Source organism: Acanthochromis polyacanthus, chromosome 11 (genome assembly GCF_021347895.1).
Source record: "Acanthochromis polyacanthus isolate Apoly-LR-REF ecotype Palm Island chromosome 11, KAUST_Apoly_ChrSc, whole genome shotgun sequence".
In the NCBI taxonomy this organism is placed as follows: Eukaryota; Metazoa; Chordata; class Actinopteri; family Pomacentridae; genus Acanthochromis; species Acanthochromis polyacanthus.
This window is the reverse complement of record NC_067123.1, coordinates 23,243,316-23,261,716: the sequence shown is the minus strand read 5'-3', so window position 1 is coordinate 23,261,716 and position 18,401 is coordinate 23,243,316. Positions and strand designations below refer to the sequence as shown.

At 42.0% G+C, this 18,401-nt stretch overlaps 1 protein-coding gene across 1 annotated transcript; it reads right to left on the bottom strand.

Moving 5' to 3' along the window:
* Nucleotides 1–762: 762 nt before the first annotated feature.
* On the bottom strand, nt 763–17,748 carry ube2ql1 (ubiquitin-conjugating enzyme E2Q family-like 1). Its single transcript, XM_022205391.2, has 3 exons — nt 17,507–17,748; nt 15,862–16,786; nt 763–4,763 (listed from the first exon to the last, which is right to left on the bottom strand). The coding sequence occupies exons 2-3, from the start codon at nt 16,564–16,566 to the stop codon at nt 4,632–4,634; spliced, it is 837 nt and encodes a 278-aa protein (XP_022061083.2). The 5' UTR covers nt 16,567–16,786; nt 17,507–17,748; the 3' UTR covers nt 763–4,631.
* Between the last annotated feature and the right edge of the window lie 653 nt (nt 17,749–18,401).

Genomic DNA, 18,401 nt, shown 5'->3' with positions numbered 1-18,401 from the left:
TTTATCCATACATAATGTGCACATGCAATAACACACGCCTGTGCTCACCAAGGTAATTTTTTATTTTTATTTTTTGTGTTTGTGGGCAGATATATATCAAATTTCCAGATTCTGTGCTACCGTGATTTCTGAATACACAAATTGAGGAATGAACAGCCGAGGCGGAGGACTGTGCTCTCTGAGTGCTTTGCTTAATATGTATAAACCTTCAGAAGTCCGAATCTGTGTTTTCAGACTGTCATTGTGCAGTTTAAAGCACTTCAAGGTGCATTGACTTCATATTTCACTAATGACTTGTCCTCTAGCACATAAAAACACAATATGGACATGTTATCAAGGTGACAAACTAGATTTTTTTTTTTTTTTTGCTGACAGTGCTCTTTAAATGTTATGTTCAGCTGGAGACCAACCTTAATCTGTCACCATGACCCCAGCACACATGCTCTTCAACACATCACTTAGAGGCAGCCGCTCTGCCCTCAGAGGGAACACTGTGTTTCCATCACGCTGAAGGAGCCCACTGATAAAAGCACAGGAGAAAAGAACGGGTGATTACAGTCTGTCCTTACTGAGAATGTCAGAAACGATGTCTTATCGACTGCAGTAAATGAAACTAGGACAATGCAGGGGCCAGGCAGAGGACACAGCAGCCTGAAGTGGGTCGTTACATTGTATGCAAGTGTAGCTGGAACGCTCACAAGCTCCCAGATGTGACAGTAACTCATGATGCAGATTTGAAACAAAACCACCAAATCAGCAGAGTTTGAATAAGCTGTAACTTTTATTGCACATTCCTGTTTGGTCTTGCAACGACCTTTCACCTTTTGAACTTTAAGACCTCGGTCTCTACCAAACACTCAAGTCAGGAGTGGGACCAAGTTGCCCGCAGTAACTGATCACTGGTCAGATTCCCAGGTAGATTTGAAGCATGGGGAGGTCATACTGATCGTCGAGCTGTGACTGAGGGGAACTTCAGACCAGATCTTTGTGTTGACTGCATTACTCACAAGCCAAATCACTGTATAGAGCAGGACCAATGGGGGAGGGACAGCAGTGACATCATGGAGGGGACGAGGAAGTATTGAAGGGAGCGAGGGAATTTTCTTGATTCCACTGTAATGCGCTCCCAAAATACTTCCATTATTATCTTGAGGCTTTCCAACCTTCTGTCCTTCTTTGCTCCCTGAAATCCCCCCAAATAAACACACCTTCCCCGATCACACAAATACATAGGCTATCATTCTTTGTAGTTTTTTTTCTTCTCGTTTTCTTGTGACAATACCTGCAACATGCTTCAAATCTTCATTTTGGCAAACCACAAATAAATTAAAACACAGACATTCATATAACACAATGTGACATTTTTAGGACGCTTAGAAAGAAAAGAAAAATACATACAGTACAGAACCCAAAAAAAAAGAAAAAAATACCAAGAAAAGAGAAGCATTTGCATTTTAGTTTTTTACCCACATTTTTTCTTGCTTTTCTTGAAAAAAGATATACAGTAGCTAGCTACCAATCACATATCACATGCAGATATAATACAACATAATCAGTTCACCCAGTTAGTGTCTGCAAACTACCAATCTAAACTATATCACAAAATTATTCTCTTGAAACCAGCAAACACTCAGCGTTTGAGATATTTTGTCTTAATAATAATTCAGTTTACAGTTTTCTCCGCTGACAAGCCAAGAGATCACTATACGATCGACCCTGAAATGACTAGCCAAATTCAAAGAGGACTAACACGCTTTCGTACATGATCACATACCAGATGGTGTTTTGTTGTCTCTTTTTTCATGATGGGAGTGTAACACACATATTTGCTCACACCTGCACTCGGACACAGACGGGCATTTGTTATCGACCACAAACGCAACACGAGGGGAGCTCTGAGACACGGCGAGACCCAATCCAAACGTGGCATGCTGGCAGCACGGCTCAGATTGGGCTCAAGGCCAAAAAATACTGCGACGTAGACACGCGTTTAAGTAGCATCAGGAATATGTCGAACAACTGGAAACGTAGGCTGCACTTGTTGGTGTTCGTGCCATCGGTCCTTTTTCTTTTGCGCCTGCCACGAAAATGACAATCTTAGTGGAACGGGGTGCAGCAAAACGAAATCCTGTTGCATCAGCAGTTGCAAACACATGCATTGATCCTCATCCCGGAAGGACCTCTAACCCTTACCGGTTTAAGCCAACCTTTCGACCAATCAGCATTCGACCTACACACAGCGTTACTTCCGAGTGGTGTTGGCTTGTTGGAGCACCGCATGCAAACCGTAGCTACACAAACAGACACCAAAGTGGAGCCATTATTCCATCTTTAGTGTTGTGAACATCCCTCTTTACGATCACGGTTGCGCCCGCTGACTGGCATCGAGCTGCTCCTATACAACAGCCCCCTCTCACCGAACCTCTTTCCTCCAAAAACAGAGTAGGAAAGTGACAAAATGTCAGTGCCGAGCGGGAGGTTTGACATCCTCCATCCTTCGGCTCGCGCTGCTCTTCTCTAATGACGCTCTGCTGAAATGTCAGACCAATTAGCAGCTTTCCGTCTGACATTTAACTGGCAGATAGCAAAACAAACACACGAGGAGCCCACTGGACTGGACGGACAGATAGTCTGTGACTACTGGGCTCTTGACTGATTAAGATTGCTGCTGCTACCGCTGCCGTACAGTTAATACTAGATATTTATAAAGTCCTCCTGAAGGCTGGAACTCAGGAACTCTGTGTCTCTTAAATAATCAAAGCAGGTAGAGCAAATAATATCTGTCTTCGGCCATTTTGCAAGCCACCTGACATTTCCGAGAAGCAGCCGGCAGTGATCAAAGCTCGCACGATTCCCTCCTCTCCCTCTGTTCTTCATCTTCTCCTCCTCTTCACCCTATTGCCTTCAGTCCCTCTCTTTCAGCAGACATCAATCAGGCGGGCTCTGAAGCGTACACTCATTTAAAGCACCACTCCATCCACGGCGGCGCTTGAGCTCCTGTCTGTCTTCATTTCTAGGTGTTACCGCCGCCGTCAAAACCGCAGGTGTATGAACGACAGAGTGTGTGTGTGTGTGTTTGTGTGTGTTGTGTGACTGTGTGAGTGAGGCTAAATGTGCGTGTGTGTGGCCGTCCCGAGCACATCTAAAGCGTATTTTCTACTGACCTTTAGTTCTTTACATGGATTGGAGAAGACAGACGAGGCTATGTGCACATAGATATTCGTTCACAACTGCACACGTTTACAGTAGTAATAATCAGGAGCTGACAGAGACAGTGGAACAAGACGGAGGGTAAAATAGCAAAAAAAAAAAAACAAAGAAAAAACAGCACTCCCTTTAGGTCTTAATGTCATTCACAGTAAATCATATTTTTCTCTGTTTAAAGGGTTGTCTCCCTTGCTTACACACACACACACACACACTTACAGAGGCCTGGCCTTCAGCTGTACCATCTGGTATCTAAATCATGTGAATTACAGTCGTCTTCCTCTCCTACACACACACACACGCGCGCGCGCACACACGCACAGTAACATGAGAGTAGAGAGAGAAAGAAAGAGAGGTGATTGACTGTCATTCTATTTATCATACATAGTCTCTGCATAAAGCAACATGTGACTTTTTTTTCTCCATTAGAAATCAATATCCATCTACGCAACAGTGAGCTCTAAATTTAGCCACAAGAGACGGAGAGAAAGAAAGAGAATCAAAGTGAACGAGCGAGCTAAAGAAAGAAACAGATAGAGAGAGAGAGAGAGAAAAAGAGCACAGCTCCATGTAAATTACAATCTTCATGTTGCATTGAACTGTGAGCAACAGCACAGTCGAAAGAAAGGAGAAATGAAGGAGTGAATGAGTGAGTATAAACGCCAGTGCACTGCCCGTCTATTAAACATTAACAGCTTCATTTATATGTAAATGACCCGACAGCTACAGAGAGAGATGGTGGGATCTAATGTGAGTTCAGTGCTAAAGAGAGGAAAGGAACGAGGGATGGGGACAGGGGAGGATGGGATGGGATGGGATGGCAAGGACAGGAGAGGGAGAAGAGTCTCCTTCATTCAGTAGTCTTTCACATGAGTGGAAAAGTCCACACTGTCCGATTTGTCCGACTGCACGTGCATGGGTGTGCGTTGGGGGAAGAAAAAAAGAACAATAAAGAAATCCACCTACAGTAACGGACACTCCGATGCACGTGCACACACTCCCAGCTGATGTCCGATGGAGTGACACACACATACATACACACACACACACACACACACACACACACACACACACACACACATACATACACACACTCACACACATGCACCTCCCTCTCAGGCCTTTCTGAAACGGGGGAATGAATCCCCGGGCCAGAGGGAGGTGAACCAAAAAAGTCGCTTCTTGGTGGAGGAGTAATGATGATGACTGCATGTCAGCTCTCCGACACTTTCAGTGGAGATGATGACGAAAAACTAAATAACACAGACACACAAAATCAAAAAAAAAGTGGAACAATCTTGAGTGAAACAAGAAAAAGGTGAAAATGAGAGCTTGTTGAGTTTGTGTGGTGTGTCGTTTTGCGTGTCGGGGCTAGCTGGGTTGGTCCGGCTAGCACGGGGATAGGAGGCTCGGCGGCCGAGCGTTCAGCCGTCGGACACAGGCGGGGACACCCAGCCATACTTCTCGTGGGTCTTCACAAGGGACTTGAAGGTGGCCTCGGCTTCCTTACGACTGAAAGCTTTCTTGGACTTCCCTGCTTTCCTACATATACGGCCCTGTGGGGGACAGAGACACAGAGGAGAAGGGAGGGTGAGAGGGGTGAGAGGGAAATGATGTTAGTACTGTGTGGACAGATCAAAAATACAGAATCTGTCAAACTGTCCACTAACAGGCCCATTCTTTAATTTCTTTAGGATTCTCAGTGGAGAATGAATACATTCATGCTGTCATTTCAGCCACACTGACATCAATATTCCATCACTGTAGTTGACTGAGGGACAACAAAGGGCCAACATTAGAGACACCACATCCAACAAAAGGCATGCCTTTCATCACATTTCTCAGGATTTAGGGCTTTTAAAGACTTGAGGATGTGACATTCTATCATTACAAATATACTGTGCGATTCCACATTTTGGAAAGTTGAGAGTTAAATACAGATTCATACTAATCTGTGTGTGCTTTGTATACCTTAGTCCTTGTTTAAGATTACACAAATGAGATATTACATGTTAGTTGCTGACCTATGGAGATGACAGAGGCCAAATTTTGATATTTAGATAGAGCTAGGCTATTTAATTCAAAAATATATTCTTCTATCTGTTCTTTTTTAGCTCTGATATTATTTAGAGTTAGATTCTTCAAACACGAGTCTTTTAGGATGCAGATAAGTTTAAAAAAATACAGGGATTTTGGATTTTCACCAAGATAAAAAGAGCAGTAAAGACACTGGTATATATCTGACCAGGCAATAGGTTTGAAACTGTGAAACCTTTTTTTTTTTTTCCTTTCTACTCAAATATTCTGCTCGATAGGAGGTGTGGTGCTAGAGAAAAATGCACCCATGACCTCTGCATTTGCTGGCTACTGCTCTCCATTAAAGTGCTACGTCTGCCAAAGGAGCTATTTTCATGCAATACATTTGTTTGGCTGCCTGTCAGCAGGAAACCTTCACATTATGAATGAATTTTCACCAAATTGAATAGACAAACAGACCCCAAGCAAAAAAAATTATTGATTAAATCTTGGCGACGATCTGATTCTAGCATTTCTGCCGTTATGGGACCAATGTATTTTTGTTCAGCCATATAAACTAATGGAGACAGAGGCATTCTTCCAAGTCTTACTTTTGTTGCAGAGCCACAAAATCAATTTCTCCTAAACTTTAAAGCTACTACATGTAGAATTTAATGCTGCAACTAACAATTATTGTCATTATTGATGACTGTGTGGAGCATTTTCGTAATAGATTGATTAACTGTTTGCCCTGTAACATATTGGAAACTGTGAAAAGTAACCACTACAATTACCTAAAGATCACGGTAGCTCAAAACACAAAGACATTCAACTTAATATAATGTAAAACTGAGAAAAGCAATAATAACGTTATCGGACAATAATGAATAACTGAAGCTTCAAATAATAAAGAAATCTTCTAAGTAATCCCAAAAGCACATTTTTTTAAAGGGAAAATCAATCAACCCCTGTAAAAGTTGATCCATTTCTTCTGTATCTTTCAACGCATTCCTCTTGATGTCATTTTAGACAATACCACAAGAGGGCGCCAAAATACGAAATTTTCTAATCACCACTAATGTGAACTATTTGCTCGGGCGTATTTGAAATTGGATTAACTTTGAACTTTTAAATAAACAATTAGTTTGCTTTTCCAAAGGCTAGACAGCACCCATAGAGTTATGTCATTACGTCGCTGTATTCGTCTGTTCAGATGTCGGCCTCATTATTAAAGCTTCCTCTACTTTATTCTGATTTTCTGTTGAGGACCCTGTGCATGGAGACAGTTTCTCTCTCCCATGGACCACTGCTGGAAAGCTGATAAAATCATTGTTGTTCTCTTTTTCCCTGCTGTGTGATATTTAATATCGCCAGTCTGCGTCTTTAAATGCCATTGCAAACGACAACCAGCATTTGTTAAAAGCTACTTTTTTATGCTGGTGTTGGCAGCATCATTTAGGAAGGCCAGCTTGCATGGAAAATGAGATTAATACCTCATCCTCTGTCTACATACTGCTGGTTTGATTCCATGTTAATACTGAAAGCCTTCTTTTTCTTGTTTAGATTAAGCAGACAAGATCTGTGTTTTTAAAAATGGCGGTCACCAAGGTTAAGTTGATCTCATTGGTCACCGTGACATGAACACTTCTTGGTAGTAGAACAGCAAAATGATTGGCCACACTGGAAACAGTTTTCCTGGCAGAGAGAGAGTTCTTTGGCTGTAGAAGTGTGAGGAAGTGGCCAGATTACAGACACTTTTTCAAACCACTCCTCCAATTGCCTTGGTGGAAAAGGGGTAATAAGTAAGAGGAAAAGCTTTACACAAAAAGTAAGAAAGTCTTGATTTTCATCATCTTCCCCCATGTTCACATTCATTTTTACTTTTGCTATCTCCTCAAAAGAATATCATTTTGTGAAACTTCAAAAACCAGCATGTCGCATTATGGATATGCTTTGTCAGATCAAAAGAGAGAGATCATTCTTTTGGTCGGGATTGTCAGCGGTCTTGTCAAATTCATTTCAGAAACACTCTTTCAAGTCTCTCCAGACCATATGTGGAAAGACAGAAACACCCCCGACACATGCACATGGATGAAACTGATGGTGAATGCACAGCTTTAGGGGAGAAGTTGACAGGACAAGTGTTTTGAACGCAGGTTGACCAACATTAGATCAATGTTTAAAGGCATGGAAAGATGGAAAGAGCTTTTAAGACGTCAGCTTCAATCAGAAGCGAAAATATACCCTCCAGTACACTGGGCAATGGGGAGATAAGTGAAGACCAGACACAGCCACTGCACTACATGATGAAAGGGTCGTAAATATGGCTACATATATATGTGTGTGTGTGTGTATGTGTGTGTGTGTGTGTGTGTGTGTGTGTGTTCTCGTACTTGCTACATTGTGAGTACCATTTTCTGCATTTAACTATCAAAGTGAGGACATTTTTACAAAGTGAGGACATTTTGGCCGGTCCTCACTTTGAAACAGCCATGTTTGAGGGTGAAGACTTGTTTTTAGAGAACAGGTATGAATTGAGGTTTGGTTAGGGTTAGGCAATCAGTTGTGATAGTTAAGGTTAGGGTAAGGCTCTAGGAAATGCATTACGCTTATGGATGTCCTCACTAAGATAGAAGTACAAACGTGTGTTGTGTGTGTGTGTGTGTGTGTATAACTCTGTTGTTCTAAGTGCAAAAAAAGCACTGTGGCATCAGACTGAGACATTTTCACACAGACATCACCCTTGCTAAAGCCCTCCCTTCTTCGCGTACTGAGCTAATAATATATATGGGATAACATGAGGGGTAAAAATGGAGAAAAAAGGTGTGGGCGTCGCCTGTGATGATAAGGCTGCATATTCTGTTACTGGCAGCAGTGCTTCCCTGAAGAAGACTGTGTGGGAGGATGAATGGAAAAAGAAACAACTGTCTTCATGCAGAAAAAAAAGAAGAATCTGGGAGACATGCACAGCCGTGACAACACAGCCATGACAAAGGTGTGATTCATACCAGCGTCACTAGGTTTTCACATATTAAAACCAACTCAAAAACATCACAAAGGGCAGGTCGTGATAAACACATCTGACTGCTCAGTAAATCCACTGGTCATACTGCAGCTTTACTGATCGTTTCTTGTGGTTGACTCACTAGACAGTAGTAGCCGATAATGTCGGCTACTTTGCTGAATTTGTTTGTACTCACTCTGTAATACTGCACCACTTCGCTCTACCCAGAACATTTTCTTGGCAGGGAGAAAGTAGCACCAAGACTTTCCACTGAAACCAATACTAATGAAATTCCCTCAGATGGTGAGCTCCTCCGCATGCTGCAGTGCAGTGCAGATAAATACCTTCATATTATTACACATCCATACCATGCACCCTAATACCCCAGCTGTCTGATGCTATCCTGTCTTTCTGGGCTAAAACAAACAAATGACCATGAAGCTACTAGCTGACACAAGGCAGCTATCATCTGCTGTTTAATCGTTTTCTGTCTGGTACTTAAAAGATAGTTCAAGCAATGAGGCCAATTTGATTTCATGTCACAAGTTGCATGAGAAGATTGACGCAACTCTTATATTTGTACAGTATATGACAAGTAAGAGCCAGCAGCAAGTTACATTAGCTTAACCCAACCACTGAAAACAGGTGCAGACAGCCAGCCTGGCTCTATCTGAAGATAAACTCTAGCTGCCTGCACCGAGAAACCTGATTAATGTATATGTTTTATCTTATTGATTTAGTCGGTGCATAAAATGAAATGAAAAGAAACAAAAAAACAAACAAAAACAAATGAAGATTTAAAGCAGCTATGATTGAAAGCAGGCTATGGTGTTTCAGTCTGCGTATGTGCAATTCTACCTAAACAGGTCTTGGTATCTTTTGAACATCTGTAATTTCAACGTAAAAGAACAAACAAAACATACTGCTGTTTTTTGTTTCAAAATAAATGTTGTCATAATAATAAAATGGTTCAAGTGTCAGATAGATTTTTTTGTGTGTTTGTTAGATTTAAAAGATTAGACAGAAGAAATTTGCAATAGTCAAAATTGGATTGTTATGAAATGGGTTTTTTAGTTCAGTTTTTTTGTTTTCCTTAGCTACTAAAAACTAAGAACAGATAGACCACGCAATTTCATTTTTTGTTTTTGAATTGCCAAAAAACATTTCTCCTTTCAAAGCTCAAAAGAAAATGTACAAAGAAAATGTACACAGTCAGTAAATTAGACTATTGTGCTATGACACAATGCTGTTAATTAAAAAACACATTTGGTTGCAATTCAAAAACTTAATTCACCTTCATTTTACAGTTTTTTTGGGAGAAATCACAAAGATAGACACCCTAAACCCTGACCGACTCCAGTCAAAACTTATCAAACCAAGACAAATCAAGAAATATTCTTTTTGCATGAAAAAGAAAATGGCTGCCCCTGATCAGTCATCGGGTTGCTTTAATGCTAATTAAGCTACGTTAGCTTAATCATCTTCAGCTTTTTACTTGGCCCTTTAAACTTCCTTATTTAAAATATTGCCAATTAATTTTAGCCAAACACAACAACATCTGAATACACTGATTGTCATGTTGAAACAAGTAGAAACTCATCTCTACTGAAACTTTACACGTTTTTTTTTTTTTTTTTACCCAAACAACTACCCTGTTAGCTTGTTACTAAAAGAAAACTATTGAGTTTTGGCTATTTTTTTCAACATTTTTACCAGTTTTTCTTACCTTTTGTTTATTTTTGTTTCTCTCTGACAAACAGTAGCTTTTGTATCACTTGTATAATTTACAGTATACATTACAGGATAGGTAGTGTCTACAGATACGGACCCGTACCCGTAGCCTGTGGCCTACGGATACGGCACTTTCCATTTGCCAGACAGATACGGACCCGTATGCGAGTCTCGCGAGTCAAGAAGCTGCTAACCACTGCAAACTGTTGAAAGGTAAGCAAAGGTTAGGGTTAGTGTTAGGGTTAGGTTTAGGGTCCGTACCTGTAGTACTGATGCTACGGTCCGTACCGCTCGTGTCTACCGGGAGTCACGTGACCAGATCTCGCGTATCTGATTGGCAAATGGAAAGTGCCGTATCCATAGGCCACAGGCTACGGGTACGGGTACGGGTCGTACCTCTAGCAACAACCTACAGGATAACTATTTATTTAAATGCCTGTTAGCAAGTATGTTTGTGTATGTTACTTTATCATACTAGTAGCATCTACAACAAATACTTATTTTCATCATAAAAGTAATAATGTTTGGTTTATAACATGTTATTAAACTAACAAAATATCTAAATCTGAGAAGCAGAAATAGCACAGTTTTGATACTTTACTTTGTTTATAAAGTGTTTAGAAGTTGCTTCAGGATGTCAATTGTATGATTAGTGCCATCGTCTGAGTTGTGTGTCAGGAAAAAATAGGCTGTATTTTTGGCAACATGCATTGGACACTGTGTCCCCAGATAACACTGGCTTTCTAATGGGTCCAGAAAATATCAGCTCACATTATTTTTTTAAACTATTTTTGTCTCAACACCAGGATATAAGAGTCTAAATATGAGATTTAGTTAAACACTCCAGAGACAAGAAACAAGACAAAATGCACCACATCATTTAGATGGTATCCAATCCAGCAGTGTAAAGCAGTGAATTGCACAAAGGCTTCACATCCTTTACCACATCCTTTACCAGAAAGTTGATTTTAGGACTGCATTTGTGCTCCGCAGAGAGACACATCACACATTGCTAATTCTCCCCGCTCCCATGACATCTGATGGATGATCATCACATCCTATTGCATACTTGCTCGGCTATTTTGGGTCAAAACTGATGCAGGGGATAAAGGAGGATGAGGTAATAACATTGAATGATCTGGAGATTAGGGTTACAGTTTCCATTCCTGTAGCAACAGTGGCCTCATTTCACAGTGAGGCTTAGAGACACTCACACTCTGTTTGCCTCTCAGATGGACACATTTTAAAGAGCTCGCCTTACTATTTCCCCTTGTACTTTCATCAGCTGTGAAATCAGTCCTAGTCGCAAGTGTCCATCATGGAAAGCTATTTAACCTCATATCGAGTTTGACACATAAACCACTAGATGCAAGTCTACTGATTGAACCAAGACAAATATGGCTGATCTAATTGCCAGTACAAAGACAATGGCATGATTTCTGAAGCTGATTAGTGGTGGAAAGAAATGTTCACTGTGGATCGCTGTACTTGATATAAAAACTAAATGCATGACTCACTGAATGACTCATTCAGACGTTATATGCAGTGCTACATCGGGGCTTGCTTTCTGTTCCTCTCTTTTGCAAAGCTACAATACAGGACACCCTCTTTTCCTCAAACAACGGATCAACACATCCTTTAAAATGTAAAACAAACCGACAGGCTGTCACCTAAGCAGCGCTCCCTGAAACCTGCTCAGCCTCTCTGTGCAGCCAGAGGCCTGAATACAGATTACCCAGGCTGACAAACACAGATAATGCAACGCTTGGCTACTGTCAGAAAGCTAGCTGGAGAAAAAGCTGGAATATGCTGTTCTCTTTTTAAATCACATGCAGCTTCATTATCCACGCATATCTTCACATCCCGCCATATGGTTGCTGTCACCACCTCAAAATGGCGGGCAGCTGCCTTGGATGGATATCTTTATGGCAATTGGCCATCGTTAAAGAGGTGCGATTACCACGGTGATCGATGGCTGTGAGGATCGGTTCCTCAGCTCAACCTCAGCTGAACATCTTGTTGTCATTAAACCAATCTCACTGGGCATCATGTGGTTGTTTTTACGCACAATGGAAAGCAATTTCTCACCAGTTTGGTCCTAATGCAGGCGACATTGTGTGCAAATTAGATGGACTCTGTTTGCCTTCACTGACAACAGTTGTTGTGTGCCAGAGATGGAGGGAGAAAGGCAGACATTGCCAACCTGTAATAAGAGAGTGTGTGAATGGGACACTAGCACTCGAGTAATTGTGTATTGGTGCAAAAGCCTGCACAAAAGTTTTTGACGGCAGTGTGAAACTGGGAAATTGAGCATTAATTAGCACCATTGTGCTTGCAGTCATCTACAAGAATGGCATCGCATCTGATGGATGGAAAGAGAAAGTAAAAATATCTGCTTGTGAGAGAAAGAATGTGCAAACAAATGTGTGTGTGTGTGTTTGCGAATATGTGTTGCCGTTCAGCCGGGCGAGCGCCCCGGGCCTATGCAGTGCCATGTCAGTGTTTATCTATCTCAGCTAAGCGCTCGCTCGTTGAGAGGGACACACTCCTGTAGAGTGGCTGCTGGGTAATCGTGTGAATGGAGATCAGTCAATGGGCAGAGCAGGGAAGGCCCCAGTGCATGTTGGGAGGCAGCTCAGGGGGCTGGGGGAGGGGGGGAGGATTGCATAACCCAGACATGTGTTTAAAAGGGTCGGGATAAACAAACAGAGATCGATGTCATCATCATCCACATCAGATCAGCAAGGAGAGCCCTGTGGGAGCGATGGCGGGGTCATTAAAGGGTAACACCAGTGTTTGGTTTTGCTAAGTTAATTTCATTGGTCAAGGTTCTCCTGTCTGCACACTGTCAGACTGCATGTTTCACACTGGTGGCAGAATGAAAAAGGAACAAAATCCATCTCTGAAAACAGGATGTTTTAAAGGGAAATTTTTCAGATTTTACACATAAAGCTCAGTTTCCTCATGACAGTTAGTATGACTCAGCCCTTAATAGTTCTGCATTTGATTTCCAAAGCTTAAAAACTAACCATTGGTGATGTCAGCAGGGTTATCTTAACTTGCAAGGTTGAGGCTAACAGGTTTGAACTGTGAGATTTTTTCTTTTTTAGTTTTTGAAACACACTGGCATTGAGGAGACAATCTGCCTGCATTATGAGGAATTTAGGATCTGGTATCTTTGAGATATCACCCATACCACAGACTAAAGTCGGGACATTTCTGGCTCAGTTGTTTGGACTTAAAACAGTATTTAAAAATCCGTTTAGTCTGTCTGTTGTGATTCCCTCAGCTTTACTGAAGAGACACTGACAGTAAACAATAATGGGAAGCACCTTTAGTTTAGTTTGGTCAAATTTGATCCTCATTGACTGCAAATTTTGATTATGATCCATTAATCTGCGAATTATATTTTCTTGTGTTGTGTTAATCAGTCTATAGAATGTCAGAACATACTAAAAACTAGAATATTCCCTGAATTTTCTGTTGCAGAAATATCAGTCAGAGCAAATACTCATTCTAAACCAAGTCACTCTGAAAGTTGCACCACTTGTTTATATAGTATTTAGCACCTAACAGCAGTTAAAGCTAAATTCACCAATATTTTTTTAATTTGTAATGAAATTTAGAGATGTACTTTTTTTGTTCTATTTACTCAAATTCAAATAAGGATATGTTGGAAAAGAAATCTATTTACACTTGTGCAATGTGACAAGAGCAGAGCAGGTGACAGCCTGTATTAAGCAGACTATAATTTTACCTGCCACTGCTGTGTATTGTATAAATAACACTACATCAGTACAGATCAAGTACCAAACTGGATCTCATTACCAAGAGACCTACAATATAAAGAACCTGATGCTGAGTTTTACCGCATTAGACAACTGTTTTTCCGCCACCTGCTCAAGGCTTCATTTCCTGCCACACTACGTAAACAGATTACACTTTGACAGAGACTGTCTTAAAACTGGAAGTTAAATATCAGAGGAACAGACAGATGGTTGCCTTTTAGATCTGTCATATCTCTTCAAATCTCATTCCATCTCAGCTTGTGGGACTGTGTGCATGTCTGTGCTTCCTCACATCTGCAGGTGAAGACACGTGTAGGTCTGTTGACTTTCAGCTCAGCACCGTGTCACTGCATGTATCCTCTCACACTAAAAATAGAGAGGAAGCTTCTAAACAAGCCACATCACTTTTGTCACAGGGAACCGGTGGCCAAGGACGAATAAATATACCCTGTGTATTTAGTTATATATAAAGGTCTGCGCGCTCAGTCTGTCATGATGTACAAGAGACAAATACATCTCCCAGAAAATTAGGACACATGCAAGCGCTGGTGTAGACACGTATTCACGAAGGAGGCAAACAAAGAGATAAAGAGATGCACACACACACACACATACACGCACTCACACAGGAATAATTAATCAATAATGTTTCCATTAGCAAACCGGAGAAGGAAGACACTGCACCATAATTAGGGAACACTGCAGAGCTGCTAGCTCATCTCTTCAAGCAGCAAATCAAGATGAACACGGGCACATTTTCCCCTCTCTCACACTCTGATGTGGGTACAGTTTCTGCATGACCTCTCTTGATGACAGATGCTTAATGACTAAAGATAACTCGGGAACAATGTTCAGTTATATCATCAAAGACAAAAAAAAATAAAATAAAAGCACTGAGGTCGAGGGTAGGGAGGAGAACCCAGTGACAGTTTACATAAGGTCTCATACCACTGTGTCGTCATACTGCTGATGTCAGAAGACAGAGTCAGCGAGGGGGAAGGAGCAGAGTCTGCGGGTCAAAGGAGTAGAGGAGGATGCAAAAGTGAGCATTTGAAAACCGATTACAAACAATGATTCTTATCTGATGGAGGACAGAAAATCTACTCAGAGTTTAAACGATTATAGTCTAAAGTGCATTTAGAAACGCAGCCATTTTCGCTGGAATTGCAGAGCTGCTGCAGTGCACTGAGGATGTGGAAAACAGATTTGACAGGATTACATAATCCAGACAGTCTAAGTCACTGAAGAGTACTAGGTAGGCTACCTGCTGTCTCTATTTATGCATCTGTCTTTATACACATCTTCATGTGTTGAATAATTGCTCTATTCCTCCTGTAGAACAACCTGATGACGCTACACACACTGCGAGGCTGCATTAGAGCATGCAAAGGGACGTTTCCATAGCATGGCAGCAGGTCTTTGTTGTCAGAGGATGCTGATTTATGGAGGTGATAAAAGGAGAGCAAGCCGAGACTGCAGAGAAGAGCTGGCATGACGAAGATACAGAGGGTTTCACTGCATGAAATGGCCGCCGTAAAGTCACATAAAGATTAATAATATTCACAATCATGGGTTTGCTCACAGCAGATAGGAGGGGGAGTGAGGAGTCTAGCAATCTCTGACATTATAGTGCTACACTTATAGCACACTGGGTGACACGACATGCTATAAATAGCCTACATGTATGGAATAAGCATCAGTTTTATGGAATAATTATGTAGCATGATGATTTTTTTCTACATGTAAAAGTAAAACAGCATTCATATTCAAAAAAAAGTGTCCAAAATGACACTTGGTTTGACAAATTATACAAAAAATAGAGAAGCTATCCAAATGACATTTCCATATTTTATCATTTGCACTACAAGAAACACTAGTTTAAACTCCTTATGGGTAAAAAAAAATGACTAAGATAGAGTGGCATGGTGGACATGAGTGCCTAAAAGTGGTTTTACGCATAAATTACGCATGACGCATGAATGTCTAATGGCATTGCTCATACCCAGTGCGTGTCATGACAGGAAATAAATGTGCTTAGGAGTGATTAACATGCCGGATAGTTTATGATATTCCAAGCAAAGACCTTCACCCACCATCCCATTCCACTCCCCTCACCTGTCCTTTTACGAGGCTGGCAGCAAACTGCCTCATGACCGCCTCCACCGTGTAGGCGCTGGACCATCCGCGGGGGGTCAACAGCTCCATGCATATGGCCCCGCCGTCCAGCACGTAGCCGTTCTCCAACCGGGGCGTCAGGACCCGCATGAACGGCGGCGAGAAGGGGAAATTATCGGGAAAGGTGACGTTGAGCAGTATGAACTCGGTGCTGGTCTCCTTCATGTCCTGCCACAGCGCCGAGTCCTTGTCCACCTGGTGCAGCTTGACGTTCCAGTCATACAGGTTGTCCTCCACCAGCTCCACCGTGATGAAGTTGTCCCCTAACCTCCTGATCTCCTGTAGCTCCTTCATCAACCTTCGCGTCCGGACCTGGGTGCAGTGTTGCCGGTGAGGCGCCAGCGGTGGTATTGAGGAGGCACTGGTCGCTTTACTCCCGCCTCCTCCCGTCTGCTGCTTCTCCTTTGCATCCTTTGCCTGCTTATCCTTGCCGGACGGCTTGTCCTTGCCGTGCTGGTCCAGCTTCCTCGCCTTAATCTCCGGGGTGCTCAGGATGTTGGTTTCGTTGGCGGTCTGACAGTGTTTGTTGGCGTTGTTTTTCTGGTTCCCTTTGCTCCCCTTTAACGAGCCTTGGTGGTGCTTTGGGTCCTCAGTGTCTCGGTCGTGCAGACGGATCAGACCGATCTTCCGCAGTAGGGTGGCCATAATTTTTTACAGAATTATATTTCTCCGCCGATCCCCCCGCACAGGGGCGAGATTCACCCTTTCCGAGCCGGTTCCCGCTCACAGAGACGACCTTTATTGATGCTGATTATTAACCTTGTTGTACCGCAATCCCCCCTCCGTTCACTGCAGCCTCAGGATGAACACAACCGGGGGAGCCTGAGCTGGTCGCTCCTCAGTGCATCATGTCGACACGGCTCGACTAAAAGCAGGAAAACAGGGAAAACAACAAATAAATGCCAGTTTAGACCGACAACCGATTATAGACAACATAGAAATAAAACAAATCAATGTAATCCAGTCGTTTTTTTCCCTACAAGTGGACGAACATTATGACTGGGACTGCAGTTGTACAGTGATAGGACGATGCGTTACGCAGAAGCACTGAGGTGATCTTACACTCGCCTACATTTTAAGACAAAGCTGAATAGTACATGATCATAGCGTAAAATACAGGATGCAGGGATGTAGTTAATAGAGGAAAAGCAGAGAAACAAATAAAGGATACAGGACGGGCAATTACAGGAGGATGATAATGCATTCCAAGGTTTCTGTAGCCTAATGTAATGAACACTTTAGACTCCTATAGGAATTGCTTATGAATAATACAAAAACACAACCTATAGGAGGCAAAATGCCAAACATAGGCTACAAAACCTATATCTACAGTCATATATATTAGCTATAAAGACATACAAACCATACAAGCTGGTGTAAAATACTATAACATATATAATCAGTGCTGAACGATACAAAATTACTCGATGAGGCCGCTATAATATCCATATATGTTTAGAAAAACACTTAAAATCCTGTTTTTTTTTTTACGAGAACATAATAGATTTTCCTTTATGTGAGCTCTCCTGCCCACACACACAGACCCAACGCTACACCAGCAATCCGACAGCAGCCTGTTTCTTACCGTGGACTCGTGAAATTCAGAGTATGTCCCGTTTAATGTCCAGCACCGAATACCGATCCCGCTGTGCGTAAAACAAAAAATAAAAGGAAGAAAAGGCTCCACCATCCAGTAGACCTGTCGTCCGTGAGAGCTGCAGTGACGAAGAAGAGCAGAAGAGCCTTTGATCTGTGTGCAGCTGCGGCAGCTCCAGCTTTAATGCAGCCGAGGACGAACCAGCCCCCGGTAATCCTGCTCAGCCAGTCGCCGCTCACTAGAGAGGCGCTGCGAACCCCACGTTTCAAAATAAAAGCCTCAAAGTAAGAAAACGTTTGAGGCAAATCGTCGTGTGTATGACTCATTCCAGTGGGCGATCACAACATGAATCATAACGTAGCAGTTAAACTACCCCAACTCGGTGCCTTCACCGATAAAATTATTAAGCATACTGCTATCTTTATCGCTGCATCAATAGGCGTCTAACCTAAAGGGCAATAACACATGGCAACACAAACAGCTAAAGGTTAGTCAAACATTTTAGTTAACCTCTATTCCACGCTGAAATGGTGCTGTAGTTCCTAAATAATTGCATTTACAGATCACATCATCCCGCATTACCAAAACATTACCTTTATTTTGAAGGAAACGGCTTCTTTATTCTGGCTAAGTCTCTGCAGCTTGATGTGTTTACCTGAAACAGTTGAGGCTGGCCAGAAGAAAGATGCCCGAGGAATGTAATGTCAGCGTCACTGACGTTCACTTTCGCTTTCAGTGAAGTCAGAACCTGTCTGTGTTTTTACACAGAATGAAACTGCGTTTTACTGTAAGCAGAGCTCAGCATTATTTCAGAGGTTAACTGGAATCAACAGGCGTTTTGTAACACTTTCCTTATGTATGGGAATATCTAAACAGAAGAGTA